The sequence below is a fragment of the Macaca nemestrina genome, chromosome 20 (assembly GCF_043159975.1).
Source record: "Macaca nemestrina isolate mMacNem1 chromosome 20, mMacNem.hap1, whole genome shotgun sequence".
NCBI lineage: Eukaryota > Metazoa > Chordata > Mammalia > Primates > Cercopithecidae > Macaca > Macaca nemestrina.
The window spans coordinates 50,463,116-50,484,494 of record NC_092144.1 but is presented as its reverse complement, the minus strand read 5'-3'; the positions used below and the strand labels follow the sequence as shown (position 1 = coordinate 50,484,494).

At 50.2% G+C, this 21,379-nt stretch overlaps 1 protein-coding gene across 5 annotated transcripts in view; it reads right to left on the bottom strand.

Annotated features, from left to right (window-relative positions):
- LOC105495304 (AXL receptor tyrosine kinase) overlaps positions 1–21,379 on the bottom strand; it is a 45,606-nt gene that overhangs the window by 5,050 nt on the left and 19,177 nt on the right. For 3 of the 5 annotated variants that reach the window (XM_011764683.2, XM_071086897.1, XM_071086896.1), the window contains exons 7-18: positions 20,654–20,864; positions 20,204–20,343; positions 19,493–19,643; positions 19,214–19,240; positions 15,783–15,966; positions 15,091–15,182; positions 9,522–9,617; positions 9,311–9,388; positions 4,663–4,755; positions 4,138–4,259; positions 3,399–3,508; positions 423–582 (exon numbers count right to left, since the gene is read on the bottom strand). In XM_011764683.2, coding sequence (XP_011762985.1) covers positions 423–582; positions 3,399–3,508; positions 4,138–4,259; positions 4,663–4,755; positions 9,311–9,388; positions 9,522–9,617; positions 15,091–15,182; positions 15,783–15,966; positions 19,214–19,240; positions 19,493–19,643; positions 20,204–20,343; positions 20,654–20,864 — 1,464 coding nt within the window. The remainder of the gene's footprint in view (positions 1–422; positions 583–3,398; positions 3,509–4,137; positions 4,260–4,662; positions 4,756–9,310; positions 9,389–9,521; positions 9,618–15,090; positions 15,183–15,782; positions 15,967–19,213; positions 19,241–19,492; positions 19,644–20,203; positions 20,344–20,653; positions 20,865–21,379) is intronic. The other 2 variants (XM_011764684.3, XM_011764685.3) reach the window with 2 other exon arrangements.

Sequence of the window (21,379 nt, the reverse complement as noted above, 5' to 3'; positions counted from 1 at the left end):
AAAAAAATATATGTAAAGTATTTGACACAGGTATACACATGAATAAGTAACTTTTGTGGATGCATACACATGCTCACCATCACACGCATATACACACTTCATGGATACATGAGCTCATGTGCCACTCTGCACACCCTGGCTGTCCACATTCTACGAGTGTGTGCGCATGCACACATAATCACTGCAGCTTCTTCTAACCTAAACTGTCTACACTGCTACCATGCACACATGGGCCTGTATTTATCCTGGGCATGTATGCACCACTGTTCAGAGATGCCCACCATACTCCAAGACATGCCTAGCCCATGTAGACAAGCCCCTGCAAAGGGAAGCCAACATGTCCCTGTGACCCTTGCATTCACAGCCGCCCAGTCAGGCCATGCCCTCCCATGGCTCCCCACTCTTGGTGGGGATGCACGTACCACATCACTCTTGCTCGTGTAGACACGGTCAGCTAGACTCTCAATGGCAATCCACTTGACTGGCATCTTGGCGATACGTCCCTGGCGGTAGTAGTCCCCGTTGTAGATCTTCTTGGAGAGCCCAAAGTCCGCCACACACACGGACATGTTCTCATTCAGCCTGTTTGGATTGGGGAAAGGAACAGGGTCAGGGCATCGGTCACGTCCACCAGGAAGTCTGCCCTGGCTCTCAGACACATCTGCACCTCCTCCCCTCACTGTCCTGGCTGCGGGGTGGGGATATGTCTCCCAAATCTTCACCCCATTCCAGAAGGGAACTGCTTTACTTCTTGTTCACTCTGTCAAATGAGGATGGGACAAAGGGCTTCCTCAGGCCTTCCCAACTTTGGCTCTTTGCTAGATTCTAAGGTCCTTCCTTGAGTTTGATTCCTTGATGAAAAAGCATTTTTTTTTCTTGAAGTATAGTGTACATACAGAAATGTGCACAAGTCGTAAGTGAGCAGCTCACTGAATTTTCACACACACACCTGTGTAACCAGCAGCCAGATTAAAAAACAGAACATGGCTGGGCACGGTGGCTCACGCCTGTAATCCCAGCACTTTGGGAGGCCAAGGCAGGTGGACCACTTGAGGTCAGGAGTTCCAGACCAGCCTGGCCAACATGGTGAAACTCTTGTCTCTACTAAAAGTACAAAAATTAGCCAGGTGTGGTGGTGTACACCTGAAATCCCAGCTACTTGGGAGGCTGAAGCAAGAGAATCAGTTGAACCCAGTAGGCGGAGGTTGCAGTGAACTGAGATCGCGCCACTGCACTCCAGCCTGGGCAACAGAGCAAGTGAGACTCTGTCTCAAAAAAAAAAAAAAAAAAAAAAATGGCCAGGCACAGTCGCTCAAGCCTGTAATTTCAGCACCTCGGGAGGCCAAAGTGGGAGGATTACTTGAGGCTAGGAGTTCAAGACCAACCTGGAAAACAAAACAAGACCCTGTCTCTACAAAAAAAATTAAAAACTAGCTGGACATGGTGGCACATGTCTGTAGTCCCAGCTACTTAGGAGGCTGAGGCAGAAGGATAGCTTGAACCAGTAGTTGGAGGCTACAGTGAGCTATGATCATGCCACTGCACCCCACGCTAAAGGACAGAGTAACACTCTGTCAAAACAAAAAAGAAAAGAAAGAAAGGGAATGAAAGAGAAAGCAAGGGAAAGAGAGAGAGGGAGGGAGGGAGGGAGGGAGGAAGGAAGGAAGGAAGGAAGGAAGGAAGGAAGGAAGGAAGGAAGGAAGGAAGGAAGGGAGGGAGGGAGGGAGGGAGGGAGGGAGGGAGGGAGGAAGGAGAAAGAAAAAAAGAAAGGAAGGAAGGAAAGAGAAAGAAAGACAGAAAGAAAGAAAAGAAAAAAGAAAAGGAAGAAAATCCATGGGACAGGACATTCATACGATGGAATACCATACCACACAGCAAAGAAAAAAAGCAAACTACTCCTACACAGATGCATCTCAAAAACATCCTGCTGAGCCATAGAAGCCAGACACAAAGCAGTACAAACTGCATGATCCCATTTGTATGACTTTTCAGAACAGGCGAAACTAACACTGAGAAGTCAGGATAGTGGGTACCACTTGGCGGTAGTGATTGGAAAGAGGAAGAGGCATGAAGGAGCCTGCTGGGGCTAACAAATATTCTTTACCTTGATCTAGTGGTTACATGGGTCTATACCCATAAAAATTCATTGAGCTGAGCTTGCACGTATACGATGTGTATATTTTAGTGTATGGAAAATATACATCAATTTTTTTGGAGATGGGGTCTTGCTCTGTTGTCCAGACAGTAGTGAAGTGATAGCATCATGGCTCACTTCAGCCTCAACCTCCTGGGCTCAAGCAATCCTTCCACCTCAGCCTCCCAAGTAGCCGGGACCACAGGCATACACCACCATGCCCAGATAATTTATTTTTTGTAGAGGCAGGGTTCACTATGTTGCCCAGGCTGGTCTTGAACTCCTGGGTACAAGTGATCCTCCTGCCTCAGCCTCCCAAAGGGCTGGGATCATAGGTGTGAGCACCTGGCTCGGCACCTGGCCGAGATTAATATTCTAACTCTGTGGTTCCATTCCCTCCACCCTCTACCCTCCCCTTACCCTCTATTCTGGCTTTTGGGGGATTTATTGTTCTTTCTTTTTTTCTTTTTTTTTTTGAGATGGTGTCTAACTGTTGTTACCTAGGCTGGTCTCGAGGCTCAAGCAATCCTCCCACCTCAGCCTTAGGAATGGCTAGGATTACAGGTTACTATTTTCTTTTTTCTTTCTTTCTTTTTTTTTGAGACAGAGTCTCGCTCTATCACCCAGGCTAGAGTGCAGTGATGTGATCTCGGCTCATTGCAACCTCCGCCTCCCGGGTTCAAGCAATTCTAGTGTTGGGATTACAGGCACACACCACCACACCCGGATGAATTTTGTATTTTTAGTAGAGAGGGGGTTTCGCCAAGGCTGGTCTCGAACTCCTGGCCTGAAGTGATCCACCCGCTTCGGACTCCCAAAGTGCTGGGATTACAGGCGTGAGCCACCGCGCCCTGTCTGGCATGTTTTCTGCTTGTTCATTGGTGGGGAGTTTGGTTTCCTTATACAGTGTGGCCGCTTCCAAAGGGCAGCCCCAGGCAAGTCACCCAGCATGGAGCGGGACAGAGATGGGGCTCACATGTCCCCACCCCCATCGGTCACCTCAGCCCCTTTGCTCACCTCATGCTGTGCACTGAGCCCACCTTCTGGTCTCTTCCCTCTCCACATCCAAATGCTCCTTCCAGATCTCAGTTCAGGACCCACCTCATCCAGGAAGCCTTCCCAGACCCCCTTACTGACTTTCCTGGCCCTGAGTTCTGACCTGCCCTTCGTGGGTGTCTAGCCCCGCTTCCATCCTAAGAAGGGGGGAGGGAGCTCCCTCAGGGAGTGTGGGAGCAGCGTGGGGGTGTCCCTGAAAGGCACTCACATGCAGTTCCTGGCCGCCAGGTCCCGGTGTATGAATCTCTTGGTACTCAGATATTCCATGCCGCTGGCGATGTCCGCCATGAACTTCACTAGCATCTGAGTGGGCAGGTACTGGGGAGCCAAGGCAGGTGGGAGGAGAGGTCAACAGAGTCCCTGATGTGATCCCTCCTCCCTCTATCGCTTTGTGCAATTCTAGCTCTGCCCGAATTGGTTTCCCATGGCCCTGACAATTCAACCCAACCCCTCTCCATGGCCTGCAAGGTCCTATAAACTTGCTCCAGCCTTCCTTTCGGACTTGATCGCCTATGTTCTTGCCCTTGACTGACACTCCCCAGACTCCCTTCTGGTCTTCAGACAAACAATGATCATTCCCACCTTCCAGCCTTTGCCTATGCTGTGCGCTCTGTTGGGATCGCTTCCTGCCCAGATCTCCAGACATCCCCCCAGCCCCAACTCCTTCACAATCACCTCCTCAGCAAGATCTTCCACGTCCACCCAAATTTACTGCCTGGCCTCCTTATCATCCATCCTAGTGTATTTCCTTCCTAGCACTGAAACACTTAAATCATCTTGCTCAGGTATTTATTAGCTTGTTTATTGTCTGCCCCTCCCCTGCTGGAAGACATGCTCCAGGAGAGTAAGCTCCTGGTCACCATGGTCTTCCCAGGGTCTGAGCAGCCCTGGGTACCTGATAGATACTCAGTTAATATTTGTAGACTGGATGACTAAATGCCCCTTACCACTGGCTGGTCCCCAAGCCGGGAATAGAGGAGGAAGCTGTGTAGGTCTCCATGCTTCATGAAAGGTAAGATGACCACAGGTGCTGGAAAGCTCTCTCGTTCAGAACCCTGGAAACAGACACCTGAGCCCCCCAGATAGCCCTGTCACTCCTACTGGGCAGAAGGGGAAGCCAAGCCCCCTCCCAGCCAGCCTCCAGCGTCTCCTTCTCACTCCCCATCCAATCTGGCCACCATATAGTCTGGGGTGTACTGGCAGTGGCAAGGACCGAGCTGCAGAGAAGCCGTTTCCAGCACAGTTCCCAGGGACATTTCCGGAGCCCTCCTGGGGACCTCAGCTATTTCTGGGACTGGTCAGAGGTCACATTCCAAGCTGAGGGAGAGTAGGAGGGGGAAGCTTGCTGACCCTGAAGGAGCGGGGAGCAGGAAGCCTGGAAGTTTGATCTTCCCATGGCCAGAAGAAGGGGTCTTCCCTCTGCAATGGCCCCCATGGGGCCTGTAGACCCCTTGAATCTGCTCCTCTCTCACCGATGAGCCTCATGACATTGGGATGGTCGAATTCCTTCATGCAGACTGCTTCACTCAGGAAATCCTCCAGCTCTGACCTTGTGCAGATGGCAACTTGAGGGAGAGAGAAAAGTGGGTGTGGTGGAGGGGAGGAGAGGGAGGACTCTCTCTCCACCTCCTCTCCATCATCATCATCATCATCATGATCACTCATCTTCATCAAACATGATTAGTAAGTACCAGGTGCCATACTCAGCATTTTATGTGTGTGTGTATATATATATATAGAGAGAGAGTGGGTTTTTTTGTTTGTTTGTTTGTTTTGTTTTGTTTTTGAGATGGAGTCTCACTCTGTCGCCCAGGCTGGAGTGCAGTGGTTCGATCTCAGCTTACTGCAAACTCCGCCTCTCGGGTTCAAGCAATTCTCCTGCCTCAGCCTCCCGAGTAGCTGGGACTACAGGCGCCCGCCACCACACCTGGCTAATTTTTTGTATTTTTAGTAGAGACGGGGTTTCACCATGTTAGCCAGGATGGTCTCGATCTCCTGACCTCGTGATCCGCCCGCCTCGGCCTCCCAAAGTGCTGGGATTACAGGAGTGAGCCACTGCGATTGGCCAACTTTGTATATATTAACTCATTTAATCTTCTCAGGTGCTACTATTATCATTCCCATTTTATTGTTTTGTTTTTTGTTTTTGAGACAGGGTCTTGTGCTGTCACCCAGGATGGATGTGATCACAACAATCACAGTTCACTGTGGGTTCAAACTCCTAGGCTTGCCTTCCTGAGTAGCTGGGACCACAGGCACGCACCACCATCCCGGATATACATACATACATATATATATATTTTTTTATACATACATATATAAAATATATATATTTATACATACATATATAAAATATATATATTTATACATACATATATATAATATATATACACACACATACATATATATAATATATATATATTTTTTCTTTTTTTTTGAGATGGAGTTTCGCCCTTGTCCCCCAGGCTTGAGTGCAGTGGCGCAATCTTGGCTCACTGCAACCTCTGCCTCCCCATTTCAAGAGATTCTCGGCCGGGCGCGGTGGCTCAAGCCTGTAATCCCAGCACTTTGGGAGGCCGAGACGGGTGGATCACGAGGTCAGGAGATCGAGACCATCCTGGCGAACACGGTGAAACCCCGTCTCTACTAAAAAATACAAAAAACTAGCCGGGCAAGATGGCGGGCGCCTGTAGTCCCAGTTACTTGGGAGGCTGAGGCAGGAGAATGGCGTAAACCCGGGAGGCGGAGCTTGCAGTGAGCTGAGATCCGGCAGAGCGAGACTCCGCCTCAAAAAAAAAAAAAAAAAAGAGAGATTCTCATGCCTCAGCCTCCCAAGTAGCTGGGATTACAGGCATGCACCACCACGCCCGGCTAATTTTTGTATTTTTAGTAGAGATGGGGTTTTACCATGTTGGTCAGGCTGGTCTCAAACTCCCCACTTCAAGTGATCTGCCTACCTTGGCCTCCCAAAGTGCTAGGATTTCAGGTGTTAGCCACCATACCCGGCCAATTTTTTAAGAGAGGGAGTCTTGCTATGTTGTCCAGGCTGGTCTCAAACTCCTAACCTCAAGTGATCCTTCCATCTCGGCCTCCCAAAGCACTGCGATTACAGGCATGAGCCACTGTGCCTGGCCTATCTCTACTTTAAAGATGAAGAAAGCAAGGCACAGAAAGGTTACAGAGTCTGCCTAAGGGAACGAACACACGGCTTGGAGGTGGAAGAGGCAGATCTCAAACCCAGGCAGTCTAGCTCCAGGGTCCACCTGTTCACAACCACCCAGGCTGCTCCCTAGCACTTCCCTACCTGCCCTGGGGACCCATACAAGTATCATCCCATTTAACAGTTCAGAACACTGTGGCTCACAGAGGCAAAATGACTTGCCCAAGGTTGCACTGCTGGGATTCAGACCCAGGCCAAGACTATAACCAGTGAGAGGTTGTGTGGGAAGGATCGCTTGAGCCTCAGAGGTTGAGACTACAGTGAGCTGTGATCCTGCCACAGCACTCCAGCCGGAGCAACGAGTAAGACTCTGTCTCAAAAAACAAAAAACGTAGGCCAGGTGTGGTAGCTCATACCTGTAACCCCAACACTTTGGAATGCTGAGGCGGGTGGATCACGAGGTCAAGAGATCGAGACCATCCTGGCCAACAGGGTGAAACCCCATCTCTACTAAAAATACAAAAATTAGCTGGGCGTGGTGGCGTGCACCTGTAGTCCCAGCTACTTGGGAGGCTGAGGCAGGCGAATGGCGTGAACCCGGGAGGCGGAGCTTGCAGAGAGCTGAGATCATGCCACTGCACTCCGGCCTGGTGACAGAGTGAGACTTTGTCTCAAAAAACAAAAACCAAAAAACAAAAAACGTAAACCTGAGGCTGGGTGCAGTGGCTCACGGCTGTAATCCTAGCACTTTGGGAGGCCAAGGCAGGCAGATCACCTGAGGTCAGGAGTTCGAGACCAGCCTGGCCAACACAGTGAAACCCCGTCTTTACTAAAAATACAAAAATTAGCTAGGCGTGGTGGCGTGCACCTGTAATCCAACTACTTGGGAGGCTGAGGAAGAAGAATCGCTTGAACTCAGGAGGGGGAGGTTGCAGTGAGCCGAGATCACGCCACTGCACTCCAGCCTGGGCAGCAGAGTGAGACTCCTTCTCAAAACAAAACAAAGCAAAACAAACAAACAAACAAAAATAACCTGGTACACAGGAGGTGCTCAATAATGAATGAGTGGGTAATGACTTCATAGCTCAAGCTTTTAAGCCCTGTAGTTCAGAAAGGATCATTCTCTACTCACCACCAGCCCCAATCTGAACCCCCTATGCTTCTCCTTCCCTGTGTGTGAAGAACTTAGCCCTGGACTTCCTCTGCTACGTAACCCTGAAATGGCTCCTGCCCTCTCTGATGATGTAAATAATATAGTCCTAGTCCACATTAACAAGCATGTCCTACTTGCCACCCTCAGCATGAAGTGCTTTGCCTCACAGCTTTGGAAGGTGGGGACATTAGGGTCCTTTTTTCCAGATGACAGGTGGGAGGCTCAGAGAGGGAAAGTCATTTGCCTGAGATCGCATGGCTGGTAAATGATTCAGCCAGGTATTCCTCATTCTAGAGCTTCTCCTGCTCCGCTATGTATCACAGCGAGCCAGCCCCTGAAAACTACATTTCCCTGGCTCCCTTTCCTAGTGGTTTCCTCTTGGGATTTGCCAATGAGAGGTAGGCCCTGATGGGAAACTGGCAGGTAGCGGGGAGGAAGGGAGAAGTCAGGGTATTTCACCCTCTCTCTGCTTCTGGTATTCCCTTGGTGGTGGTTGTGTCTCCCGTGTGTGCATGTGTGTGTTTCAATTTTTTTTTTTTTCAGACAGAGTCTTGCTCTGTCGCCCAGGCTGGAGTGCAGTGGTGCAATCTCGGCTCACTGCAAGCTCCGTCTCCAGGGTTCAAGCGATTCTCCTGCCTCAGCCTCCCGAGTAGCTGGGATTACAGGTGCCTGCCACCACGCCTGGCTAATTTTTGTATTTTTAGTAGAGGTGGGGTTTCACTATGTAGATCAGGCCAGCCACGAACTCCTGACCTCAGATGATCCACCTGCCTCAGCCTCCCAAAGTGCTGAGATTACAGACTTGAGCCGCCACGCCCAGCCATGTGTGTTTTATTTTTTTAAAACAAAGTCTCACTCTGTCACCCAGATTGGAGTGCAGTGGCATGATCATAGCTCACTGCAACCTCTGCCTCCCAGACTCAAGCGATTCTCCCACCTCAGCCTCCCAAGTAGCTGGGACTACAGGCATGTGCCACCATACCCAGCTAATTTTTTGTTATTGTTATTATTATTATTTTTTTCATAGAGATGTGGTTTCACCATATTGCCCAGGTTGGTCTCGAACTCCTGGACTCAAGCGATCTGCTGCCTCGGCCTCCCAAAGTGTTCTTCTGGGTTTTTAGCTCCCACAGAGCAACCTCTAACTTTGTGATACCAGCTCCTGCCTGGTGTCCCTAGCTGTGGATTCTGGTAACACCACTTGCTCCCTCTGTCCTTCAGGCCTAGGGATGGAAGTGACTTCCTGCTGCTGCTCATCTTTGGTTTCCCTCCCTGCCCCAGATGTTCCTTCAGCCCATTTCCCACCTTTATACTAATCTCCCCGTATTCAATTCCTTCTGTTGAAGTACCTGGCAGGGGCTCCATTGCCTATCTGGAAACAACAGAAGTTCTAGGCTATGGTTAACTTGCTGTTGAGGCCGGGCGCGGTGGCTCAAGCCTGTAATCCCAGCACTTTGGGAGGCCGAGACGGGCGGATCATGAGGTCAGGAGATCGAGACCATCCTGGCTAACACGGTGAAACCCCATCTCTACTAAAAATACAAAAAACTAGCCGGGCGAGGTGGCGGGCGCCTGTAGTCCCAGCTACTCGGGAGGCTGAGGCAGGAGAATGGCGTAAACCCAGGAGGCGGAGCTTGCAGTGAGCTGAGATCCGGCCACTGCACTCCAGCCTGGGCGCAAAGCGAGACTCCGTCTCAAAAAAAAAAAAAACAAAAAAAACAAAACTTGCTGTTAACTTTTCTGCTCTCTTCTTTCTCAGGGGCATAGGGAAGGGGCTGGGGGTCCCACACATGTGCATATAACTCACTCTTCATTGTCTTCACAGCCACCTTGAGGATGGAGTCGTCCTGGTTGAGCTGGCCTTCCATCACGGCTCCAAACTCTCCTGTGGGGGGCCAGAGGGAGACACTGACCTCACATGGCCTGTGGGGACTGTATTTCCTATAGTTGGGTGGGAGTGTGGAAGTGGAGGATCTCAGAAGTTCAGAAGGATGTGTGTATGCTGCAGGGGGACTCACCTTCTCCCAGAGTCTTCCCCAGGGCCACCTTGTGCCGGTCCACCATCACATCCCGCAGCTTCTCCTTCAGCTCTTCACTGATGCCCAGGCTGTTCACTGCATGCAAGGTTGGGGTGGACAGAGCCATGGGGCAGGGCTGACATTCAGGTGACATTCACCCACCAGTAGGGATAGACCCATTATTGAAACACTGATATACTTCTGCACTGATTCAAAATTAACTACTGCCCTCAGCACCCGCCACTTCCACCCCAGCTCCTCCTCTGGACCCCCTGAACCTTCTCTCAAAGGGAACTAAAGGCGTAAAGGCTGGCCACACTCTTGCTCCAGTGGGCACCCTGATGGGTCAGTGCCCTGCTGTACCAGTTGTTAAAAATATTTTGTTTGCTGGGCACAGTGGCTTACGCCTGTAATCCCAGCACTTTGGGAGGCAGAGGCAGGTGGATCACTTGAGTCCAGGAGTTCAAGGCCAGCCTGGGCAACAAGGCAAATCCCTGTCTCTCCAAAAAAATACAAAAATTAGCCATGTGTGGTGGTACATGCTTGTAGTCCTAGCTACTGGGGAGGCTGAGGCAGGAAAATTGCTTGAACCCAGGACACAGAGGTTGCAGTGAGCTGAGATCACACCACTTCACTCCAGCCTGGGTGACAGAGCAAGACTCCGTCTCAAAAATAAAATAAAATACAAATATTTATTTTGCCGGATGCAGTGGCTCATGCCTGTAATCCCAGCACTTTGGGAAGCTGAGGCTGGTGGATCACTTGAGTCCAGGACTTTAAGACCAGTCTGGGCAACATGGCGAATCCCCGTCTCTAGAAAAAATACAAAAGCTAGCCATGTATGGTGGCACATGCCTGTAGTCCTAGCTACTCAGGAGGCTGAGGTTGGAGGATCACTTGAGCCCAGAGGTGGAGGTTGCAGTGAGCTGAGCTCATGCCACTGCACCCCAACCTGGGTGACAGAGCAAGACCCCATCTCAAACAACACACACACAAAAAATATTTCTTGCTATTGAAGTATAACCTGCACAAATTGTAAATAAGCAACTCAGTGTATTTTCTTTTCTTTTTCTTTTCTTTTTTTTTTTTTAAGATGGAGTTTCGTTCCTGTTGCCCAGGCTGGAGTGCAATGGCGCAATCTCAGCTCACCGCAACCTACGCCTCTCAGGTTCAAGCAATTCTCCTGCCTCAGCGTCCCGAGTAGCTGGGATTACAGGCATGTGCCACCACGCCTGGCTAATTTTGTATTTTTAGTAGAGAGAGGGTTTCTCCATGTTGGTCAGGCTGGTCTGGAACTCCCGAACTCAGGTGATCTGCCCATCTTGGCCTCCCAAAGTGCTGGGATTACAGGCGTGAGCCACCACGCCCGGCCAACTCAGTGGATTTTCACAAATCAAACACAAATGTGTAACTAGCACTCAGGACAAGAACAGAACATGACCTGCCCTCCTAGGGGTAGCCACTTTCTTGATTTCTGTTACAATAGATTAGTTTTGAAATGTTATAAAAATGGAATCACATAGTATATTCTCTTTCGTGTCTGGCTTCTTTCACTCAACATGATGTCTATGAAATAGTTATAATCTAGTTGTTGTTGGGTGTAATTGTAATTTATCCATTTTCATTGTTATATGATCATTCTCAAACAAATTGACATCAGGACACCTTTACATTGTTAGAATTATTGAGGACTAGAAAGAGCTTTTGTTTATGTGAGTTACATATATATATGTGTGTGTATATATATATATCTCAATATTTCTGTATTCAAAAATAAAACTAGCTGGGCACAGTGGTTCACGCTTGTAATCCCAGCAATTTGGGAGGCCAAGGAAGGAGGACCACTTGAGGCCAGGAGTTGGCGATCAGCATGGGCAACATAGCCAGACCCCATCTCTAAAAAAAGAAAAATTTTTTTTGGAAACAGAGTCTCACTCTGTCGCCTAGGCTAGAGTACAGTGGCACAATCTCAGCTCACTGCAACCTCCACCTCCTGGGTTCAAGTGATTCTCCTGCCTCATCCTCCTGAGCAGCTGGGATTACAGGCGTGTGCCACCACACCCAGCAAATTTTTGTGTTTTTTTTTTTAATGTAGAGGTGGGGTTTTGCCATGTTGCCCATGCTGGTTTCAAGCTCCTAGGCCTCAAAAGAAAACCTATGAGGTTTATTTAATTTTTTTTTTTTTTTTTTTTTTTTGAGAGAGAGTCTCACTCTGGTTCTCCAGGCTAGAGTGCAGTGGTGCGATCTCGGCTCACTGCAACCTCCGCCTCCCAGGTTCAAGCAATTCTCTTTCCTCAGCCTCCCGAGTAGCTAGGATTACAGGCATGCACCACCACACACATACAAAAATTTGTATACTAAAATTTTTGTATTTTAGTAGAAATGGGGTTTCACCATGTTGTCCAGGCTGGTCTCAAACTCCTGACCTCAAGCAATCTGCCCGCCTTGGCCTCCCAAAGTGGTGGGATTACAAGCGTGTGCCACCGCGCCCAGCCTGATAGATTTTTAAAACAAGAATATACAAGGTCCATCAGCTGTCAGAGTGATGGATGACATCATCCCACATCAGGGAGCCTCTGGAAAACTGCACTGAATGCTCGTGAGAGAATGAGAAAGCAGAAGAGCAAATAATGTCTTGGTAATAGTATGAAAATAGATTTGACCTTATGGGCCCCCTGCAAAGGTCTCGGGGACCACAGGGGACCAGGCTCACACCCTGAGAATGGCTGCTGTATGTTACTCAGTTAAATCACCGGAACATCGTTGCTTCTTCCTTCTCTTCTTAAATAAATGTCTTTCCCAGCCCTTTCCAAACATCCCCCTGGGGCCCTGGCGGCTTTCTCGTTGTGTGCTAGGAAGAGACCTAGCTCTTCCATTTTCTTTCTGAATTTCTGTTTCCCTAACTGAAAGATGAGCTCCTTTTTTTTTTTGAGACAAAGTCTTGCTCTATCACCCAAGCTGGAGTGCAGTGGCCCGATCTCGGCTCACTGCAACCTCTGCCTCCCAGGTTAAAGCAATTCTCCTGCCTCAGCCTCCCAAGCAGCTGGGACCACAGGCGTGCACCACCACACCTGGCTAATTTTTGATGGGGTTTGACCATGTTGGTCAGGCTGATCTTGAACTCCTGACCTCGTGATCTGTCCGCCTTGGCCTCCCAAAGTGCTGGGGATTACAGGCATGAGCCACCGCGCCTAGCCTGAGATTCTTTTTTTTTTTTTTTCCTGAGACAGAGTCTCTCTCTATCGCCCAGGCTGGAGTGCAGTGGCACCATCTCGGCTCACTGCAACCTCCACCTTCCGGATTCAAGTGATTCTCCTGCCTCAGCCTCCCGAGTAGCTGGGATTACAGATGTGCACCACCACGTCTGGCTAATTTTTGTATTTTTAGTAGAGACAGGGTCTTGCCATGCCGGCCAGGCTGGTCTCGAACTCCTGACCTCAAGTGTCTGCCTGCCTAGACCTACCAAAGTGTTGGGATTACAGGCGTGAGCCACTGCGCCTGGCCAAAAGAAGAGATTTGACTGGGCCTCTGAGATCCCCTCCTTAGCTGAGACCTTCCATGACTTTCCAGTCTTCTAATGGAGAGTCTATAGTTCTAAGATTTTATTATTTCAAAAATATAAGGGTGTAGAGTATATGCATATAACTTTTCAGGCCAAGATCGATTCTATCTCTCTACCAATCTATAATTCCAAGAGGTAGTAGAGTGTGGCAGTAAAGAGTATAGACTTAGGCCGGGCGCGGTGGCTCAAGCCTGTAATCCCAGCACTTTGGGAGGCCGAGACGGGCGGATCACAAGGTCAGGAGATCGAGACCATCCTGGCTAACATGGTGAAACCCCGTCTCTACTAAAAATACAAAAAAACTAGCCGGGCGAGGTGGCGGGCGCCTGTAGTCCCAGCTACTCGGGAGGCTGAGGCAGGAGAATGGCGTAAACCCGGGAGGCGGAGCTTGCAGTGAGCTGAGATCCGGCCACTGCACTCCAGCCTGGGCGACAGAGCGAGACTCCGTCTCAAAAAAAATAAAAAATAAAAAATAAAAAAAAAAGAGTATAGACTTCAGGCTGGGCGCGGTGGTTCATGCCTGTAATCCCAGCACTTTGGGAGGCCGAGGTGGGTGGATCATGGGGTCAGGAGTTCAAGACCAGTCTGGCAAATATGGTGAAACCCTGTCTCTACTAAAAGCACAAAAATTAGCCAGGCGTTTTGGCATGTGCCTATAGTCCCAGCTACTCGGGAGGCTGAGGCAGGAGAGTCACTTGAATCCAGGAGGCGGAGGTTGCAGTGAGCCGAGATCATGCCACTGCACTCCAGCCTAGGTGACAGAACAAGATTCTGTCTAAAAAAAAATATAGACTTCAGAGCAAAAGCGCCTGGGTTCAAATCCCAGCTATCCAATTTACAAGCTGTGTGGCCTTGGGCAAGTGACTTAATCACTCTGCTCCAAAGCTGCCTCATCTGTGAAGTGAAGGTGATAAGAAACCCACCTCCAGCTAGGCGTGGTGGCTCACGCCTATTCTCCCAGCACTTTGGGAGGCCAAGGCAGGTTGATCACTTGAGACCAGGAATTCCAAGAACAGCCTGGCCAACAAAGACGGGGTTAGTAAAACCCCATCTTTACTAAAAATGCAAAAATTAGCCAGGCGTGGTGCCATGTGCCTGTAATCCCAGCTACTCGGGAGGCTGAGGCATGAGAATTGCTTGAACCCGGGAGGTGGAGGTTGCAGTGAGCTGAGATTGAGATTGTGTCACTGTGCTCCAGCCTGGGTGACAGAGCGAGACTTTGTCTAAAAAAAAAGAAAAAAGAAACCCGTGTCCTTGGGTTGCTCTGAGGGTTAAATGATACATGTAGAATGCTTAGAATGGAGCCTGTCACGTAGGTAGTGCTAGGGTTGCCTGTGATTATTATCACATCATCACCATCTAATCTCAACATTATTTCATCATCATCATTTCTTCGTGATTGTCATTATCTTCATCATTATCATCATCATTGCATCTTCTAAGATCCAATGGCTCTGAGGTTTGGTGTTTCTTTTCTTTCATTTATTTATTTATTTTTCTTTCTTGAGACAGGGTCTTGCTCTGTCACCCAGGCTGGAGTGCAGTGGTGTGATCATGGCTTACTGCAGCCTCGACCTCCCTGGGCTCAGGTGATCCTCCTACCTCAGCCTCCGGAGTATCTGAGACTATAGGGGAATGCCACCATACCTGGCTAATTTTTTTTTTTTTTTTGGTAGAAACAGGGTTTCACCATGCTGCCCAGGCTGGTCTCGAACTCCTGGGCTCAAGTGATCCTCCCACCTCGGCCCCCCAAAGTGCTAGGATTACAGGCATGAGCCACCACACCTAGCCTTGGTGTTTCTAAGATTTACTGTGTCTAAGATTCTATTCCTTGAAAGTTCTCTGTGGTTCCACAAATCTGTTATTTCTAGGGGCTGTGATTCTGCCATGCTAGTATCCCAAGGCCTTCAGAAACGTTTGGCTGATACATCTATAGAAGCCCAGCAGGTCAGATTCTCTATAGCCTTTAGCTCCAGGCCAGGGCAGTGGGGCACAGGGTTCACTTACAGGTAGCTTCAGTGGTCCGGCGACTGTAGGACTTGCGCACGCGGTACCTGACTACCAGTTCACCTCTTTCCACTGTTGGCTCGAACACTTCTCTGGGGGGGGCGGGGGAGTAGGTGAGGGCAAGGAAAAACCATGTGGAACCCCCTCCCCAACCAGCAGTTGAGCAAGTACCATCTCAGCCTCAAGCCCTGCCTGCCCTCTCTGCTAGCATTTGCTGAGCATGTCTTGGACAGCTACCTTCTGCCTTCCGTTCACTCCACACACCCCCTTGCCCTCATTCTTTTTTTTGAAACAGGGTCTCACTCTGTCACCCAGGCTGGAGTGCAGTGGTGCGATCTCAGCTCACTGTAGCCTCCATCTCCTGGGTTCAAGTGATTTCTGTGCCTCAGCCTCCCAAGTAGCTGGGACCACAGGCGTGTGCCACCACGTCCGGCTAATTTTTGTATTTTTTAGTAGAGACAGGATTTCGCCATGTTGGCCAGGCTGGTCTCAAACTCCTGACCTCAAGTGATCCACCCGCTTCAGCCTCCCAAAGTGCTGGGATTACAGGCGTGAGCCACCGCGCCTGGCTTCCCTTGCCCTCATTCCAATTCTTGGTCATCACTCCTCCTGCACCAGCCTCCTCACTGGCCTCCCTGCCTCCAGCCTCTCCATCCCAGGCCACACAGCCTCCCCATGTGGTTCCAACTTACCCATAACGGGTCTCCTTCTTTCGCCGGTGGACAAGGAAGAGAGCCAAGATGAGGACACAGGCAGCGGCCACAACTGCTCCTAGCAGTATATACCACCAGGGCCACGAGAAGGCAGGAGCTGAAGTTTCCTTCACTATCGGGGGTACGAGGAACAGGTCATGGATGAGGCCTTGGATCCAGCTCTCTGGGACCCAAAGGGGTGATGTTGGAGGGAGGCAGAAGGCCTCGGTAAAGATGTGCACATACTTGATGCGGTGTGTGACGGATGCATTCACATATCTGAATAGGCTGGGCTGGACAGGGTATGCAATGGATGTGATACAAGTGCATGTTAAGGCAGGAGTGTGTGAAAGTTGTAGGATGGGTGAGTTGAGAGTGGGATGGAGGCCAGGTGCAGTGGCTCACGCCTGTTATCCCAACACTTTGGGAGGCCAAGGCGGGCGGGTTACTTGAGGCGAGGAGTTCAAGACCAGCCTGGCAGACATGGTGAAACCCTGTCTCTACTTAAAAGATATATATATACAAAAATTAGCTGGGGTGCTGGTACACACCTGTAATCCCAGCTACTCAGAAACTGAGGCAGGAGAATCGCTTGAATCTGGAAGGCAGAGGTTGCAGTGAGCCGAGATCGCGCCACTGCACTCCAGCCTGGGTGACAGAGCGAGACTCCATCTCAAAAAAAAAAAAAAAAAAAAAAAAGAGCGAGTGCCAGCACAGCTCAGTTGGTAGAGCATCAGCCTTTTAACCTGGTGGTCCAGGGTTCAAGTCCCTGTTTGGGCGTTTGTAGTTTTCCTTACTTTAAGCTACCACATATTACCCCACCAAGATCCAAAAAAACAGAAGAGTGGAATGGATATTTGAGGAGTGTGCATTGAGTGTGGAATGGGAGAGAGAGATGTGTGGAACGGGTTATGAGTGTGCCAGGAGGGCTAGATGAACATGAGATGGGTGTGGAGAAACCTCAAGTAGCATAGGTTAGTGTGAGAAATGTGATGATTGTGCAAGGAGGGTGGACTAGAGTATAGATAAACAGGTGAGTGGGGAAGGAGATCCTTGCAGTGTAGGACGGTGCATGAAGCGTGTGCACGGAGGGCGAGGCTGGTGAATGAAGGACTAAGGAATATCTTTTTTTTTTTTTTTTTTTTTGAGACAGAGTCTCGCTCTGTCACCCAGGCTGGAGTGCAGTGGCCGGATCTCAGCTCACTGCAAGCTCCGCCTCCCGGGTTCACGCCATTCTCCTGCCTCAGCCTCCCGAGTAGCTGGGACTACAGGCGCCTGCCACCTCGCCCGGCTAAGTTTTTGTATTTTTAGTAGAGATGGGGTTTCACTGTGTTAGCCAGGATGGTCTCGATCTCCTGACCTCGTGATCCACCCGTCTCGGCCTCCCAAAGTGCTGGGATTACAGGCTTGAGCCACCGAGCCCGGCCAGGAATATCTTTTGAGGAGAATGCAATGACTACAAAAGGATTTTCTTTCTCTCTTTTTTTTTTCTGGTTTTTTTTTTTTTTTTTTTTTTTTTTTTTTTGTGAGACAGGGTCTCATTCTTTCACCCAGGCTGGAGTGCAGTGGCCCAATCTCAGCTCATTGCAACCTCTGCCTCCCAGTTTCAAGCAAATCTCCTGCCTCAGCTTCCAAGTAGCTGGGATTACAGGTGTGCACCACCATGCCCGGCTAATTTTTGTATTTTTTTTGGTACAGACAGGATTTCACCATGTCTCCTGAGTAGCTGGGACTGCAGGTCTGTGCCACTTGGCTAATTTTTTTTTTCTTTTCTTTCTTTTTTTTTTTTTTATTTGAGACAGAGTCTTGCTCTATTGCCCAGGCTGGAGTACAGTGGCGTGATCTTGGCTCACTGTAACCTCCGCCTCCCAGGTTCAAGCAATTCTTGTGCCTCAGCCTCCCGAGTAGCTGGGATTACAGGTTCGCACCACCACGCCCAGCTAATTTTTGTATTTTTAGTAGAGATGGGTTTTCGCCATGCTGGCCAGGCTGGTCTTGAACTCCTGACCTCAGGTGATCCACCTGTCTCAGGCCTCCCAAAGTGCTGGGATTACAGGCGTGAGCCACTGCACCCGGCCACAAGGGTTTCCATAAAGCAAGGAATGAGGGTGAGATAAATATCCAAAGGGATATGATAAGCATATACAGGGTTGAATGGCTGCTGGAAAATTTGGGGGTGTGTGAAGTGGGAAGAGTATTCATGAAGTCTTAGATACAAGGAGTGAGCAAGGAACTTTAAGGATGTAATTGCAGTGTGACAGAAGTATGCAGTGAGCATGCAAAAGATGTGAGAAGGGCAGATGAGGAGTATGGGGTGCACAGAAAGGGGGTATAAAAAGGGCAGGGGTGGAATGGAGTGTGTAAGAAATAAAGATCGTTATGTGCTGAGTGTGCAAGGGGTTCAGGGTGAGTGTGCAGAGTGAGATGGGTTGGGATTAGTGAAGGGTGAGGGAATGATGTCTATGGAGTATGGGGTAAGCATGCAAGGAGAATCGGGTGTGGGAAAGTTGTGGACAATGTTTTTCAGTGTTTGCAATGTGAAAGGTATGGTAAGTGCGTACAAGGTGTGCAGAGTTTGTGAATGAGAAGTGTGGTTGTGCAATGGGCCTTGGGATTCATGTGGGAGGAATGGATTATAATGGGATGTATGTGAAAGGAGGGTGGAATGAGCTTGGAAAGGGTATGTGAAGAAATGCAGGAAGGGATGTGAGGAATACTGAAGGCTAGTGGGTTGAGTTACAAGAGTGGGCTGTAATAGTGCCCAGAGGAGACAATGAGTGTAGGAGGAATGTTTGAGAATTGTTAGAGAAATATTTGAGAGGGATGGATGTGAGGAGGATACCTCATTCCTCCATCCATCCACCTTTCTACCCATCCCTTCATCCATTCATCCACTCACAAATCCATCCATCTGTCCATCCATCCATTTATCCAACCATCCATCCATCCACCCATCTACCCATTCATGGATCCACTCACCACCCAGTCATCTTTTATTCATCCACCTATCCACCCCATCTATTAATCCATTGACCCACCCACCCATCCACCCTCTATATATCCATCCATCCATCCACCCATCCGTCTACCCATCCATTTATCCACTCACCATCCAGTCATTTATCTGTTCACCCACCTATCCACCCTCTATTCATCCATTGACCCACCCACCCATCCACCCTCCATATATCCATCCATCCATTTGTTCATCCATCCACCCACCCACCCACCTGTCATTCCCTGAATACCTACAATGTGCTATGCTAGGCCATTATAGGCACCTCCATCAAGGACCACACAAACTCAAGAAGTAAGTTAGAGTGATGAGTTCGAGAAACATGAAAGGGATATGCAATGAGTATGTATGGTGACAGCACCCCCACTAGGTGTTGAGGGGAGGGAGGGAGGAGACGGGGTGTGGAAGCCCTTACCCAGCTGGTGGACTGGCTGTGCTTGCCCTGTGAGAAGAAAGGACAGAGGAGACGTGCTCAGAGAGGACAAGACTGGCGTGGCACAGGTAAGGGAGTGAGGGTGTGGCACGGGTAAAGGAGTGAGGCCATGGCATGGGTAAGGGAGTGAGGGCGGCTCTCGGTAAGGCTCAGGGTAGGAACAGGGCCTAGGTTGCGGTAACTCTGAAAGGTACAGGGAGTAAGTCAGGGCTGTCAGGGAGAAATAGGGTTAAAGCAGATTGGGCATGGCTTTGGACTTACCTGGGCGCCAGGCCTCCAGGGGTACTGGGAGGCTCCAGGGTCCATCCCCAGCAGCAGTGTAGGCTGCCACACACACTGTCAGATTGGACACAGACCCGTCCCCCTGCAGCTCCAGGGTCACCTCTTGCCTTAGCCCTATGTCCATTAGCACCTAGGGGGTCCAGAAGTGGCATCAGGGTAGAGCCTCACCCCCAGCTGTTAAGCCTTCACTCTTGGGCTCAATGCCCCATCTCTTTCTCAAAGCCCTCTCCCCATCCTCCAACTCCTCATCCTTCCTTGTCCTCCCCTTCATCTCTCATCCTCATCCTTTAACCTGTATCCCTCCATCCCCTTCTAGCTTCCCTTTCCATCCTCTCTCCCTACGTCAGGGTATTGCTAGCCCTGATAGCAGTGCCTTTGTGCAAATTGGGAAAAGGTACCTCTTCCCCAAGGTGCTATACAACTATCTGCTGTGAAATCGTTATAGTAAATACGAGTCTGCTGAAATGCTTTTGCAGTGGTTCAAAAATAGCCATTCCCCATGCCCTCCCCTAGACCCCCTTATTCTCCCCAGAATGTGAATATGAACCTTCCCTGAACGTGCCCCTCTAGGCGTAGAGCAATTGCGTACTACCCAACGTGCACAACCGTCCATGTCTGCCCTGATATCTTCTCCTCCCTGTCTCCCTCCCCCGCCAGCCACTCCACTCCAGTCCCACCAGCAGCACCCACCTCTGGGGTGTCCTGGCCTTGATACGCCAGCCGGTACCCTAACAGGGTACCCTGCAGGGGCGCCCGGGGCTCCTGCCAATGCACGAAGGCCTGGCTCCCATTCCGCGTGGCACTAATGTTCTCAGGGGGGCCCAGGGGCACTGGAGGACAGGGAAGAGGGGAAGCTGGCACCCCCACCTCTTCCTGACCCCCTCCCCTGTTCCCAGGAAATGGGTGCAGGGTGCCAAGGGCACGCACGTGGGCAACTCGTGGAGGCCTCCCATGAGCGGAAGCACAGGGGACAGAAGGGCTGGGAGAGAGGCCAGTGGGCAGTGCTGCTGAGGGGTCAGAGATTGGACGGGAAGGAGATTGAGGCCATGAGGGGTAAAGGGGTGAAAGGGGACAATGGGGGTGGCACTGATGTAAGCAAAGTCCAGTGGGGTGGACGTCTCCCTCCCCAGCCTTTCTTACCTCCCTCCGGCGTCTCCACAGGAAGCCAGTGTGTCCAGGATGAGGGGCCCTGGCTGCTGGTGCATGCCACACGGATGTGATAAGGGGTGTGAGGATGGAGGCTGCCCAGCCGAAGCTGGTGGGGGGGCACAGATGCTTGCAAGGTGAGGGGCTCCTCTGGGGGATCTGGTTCTCCCGCCTGGATGCCCACCTCATTGTCTGACAGCATAGCCTGGGGAGAGGGAAGGGTGTGAGGACAGAACGACCAAGCAATCACATGAGATGGTCACACAGCTCCCAGTGGTGGTGGTTCTAGTGTGACTACACAACTTTGCAAGGGTGTGTGTGTGTGTGTGTGTGTTGCAGCGCCATGCTGGGATAACACAGGCACCTGGATTTGCAAACCAAGGAGATCATTTGGTTGTATACGACGCGGTTCCAAAAGCCACCTCTGGCAAGACTCTTCCCTCTCTGAGCTTCGGTTTTCTCCTCGGGCAAATGGGGCCTTAGAGGATCAAATGCCTTACAGGATTGTTTAAAGATTAAATGTAGTTATGCCCAAAGGATGCCACAGTGCATGGCGGGTGGTCAGCACCGATAATAATGATGCATAGTGTGATGACAATAATAATGCAAATAGACTGGGCACAGTGGCTCCCGCCTGTAATCCCAGCACTTTGGGAGCCCGAGGTGGGCGATCACTTGAGGTTAGGAGTTCGAGACAGGCCTGGCCAACGTGGTGAAACC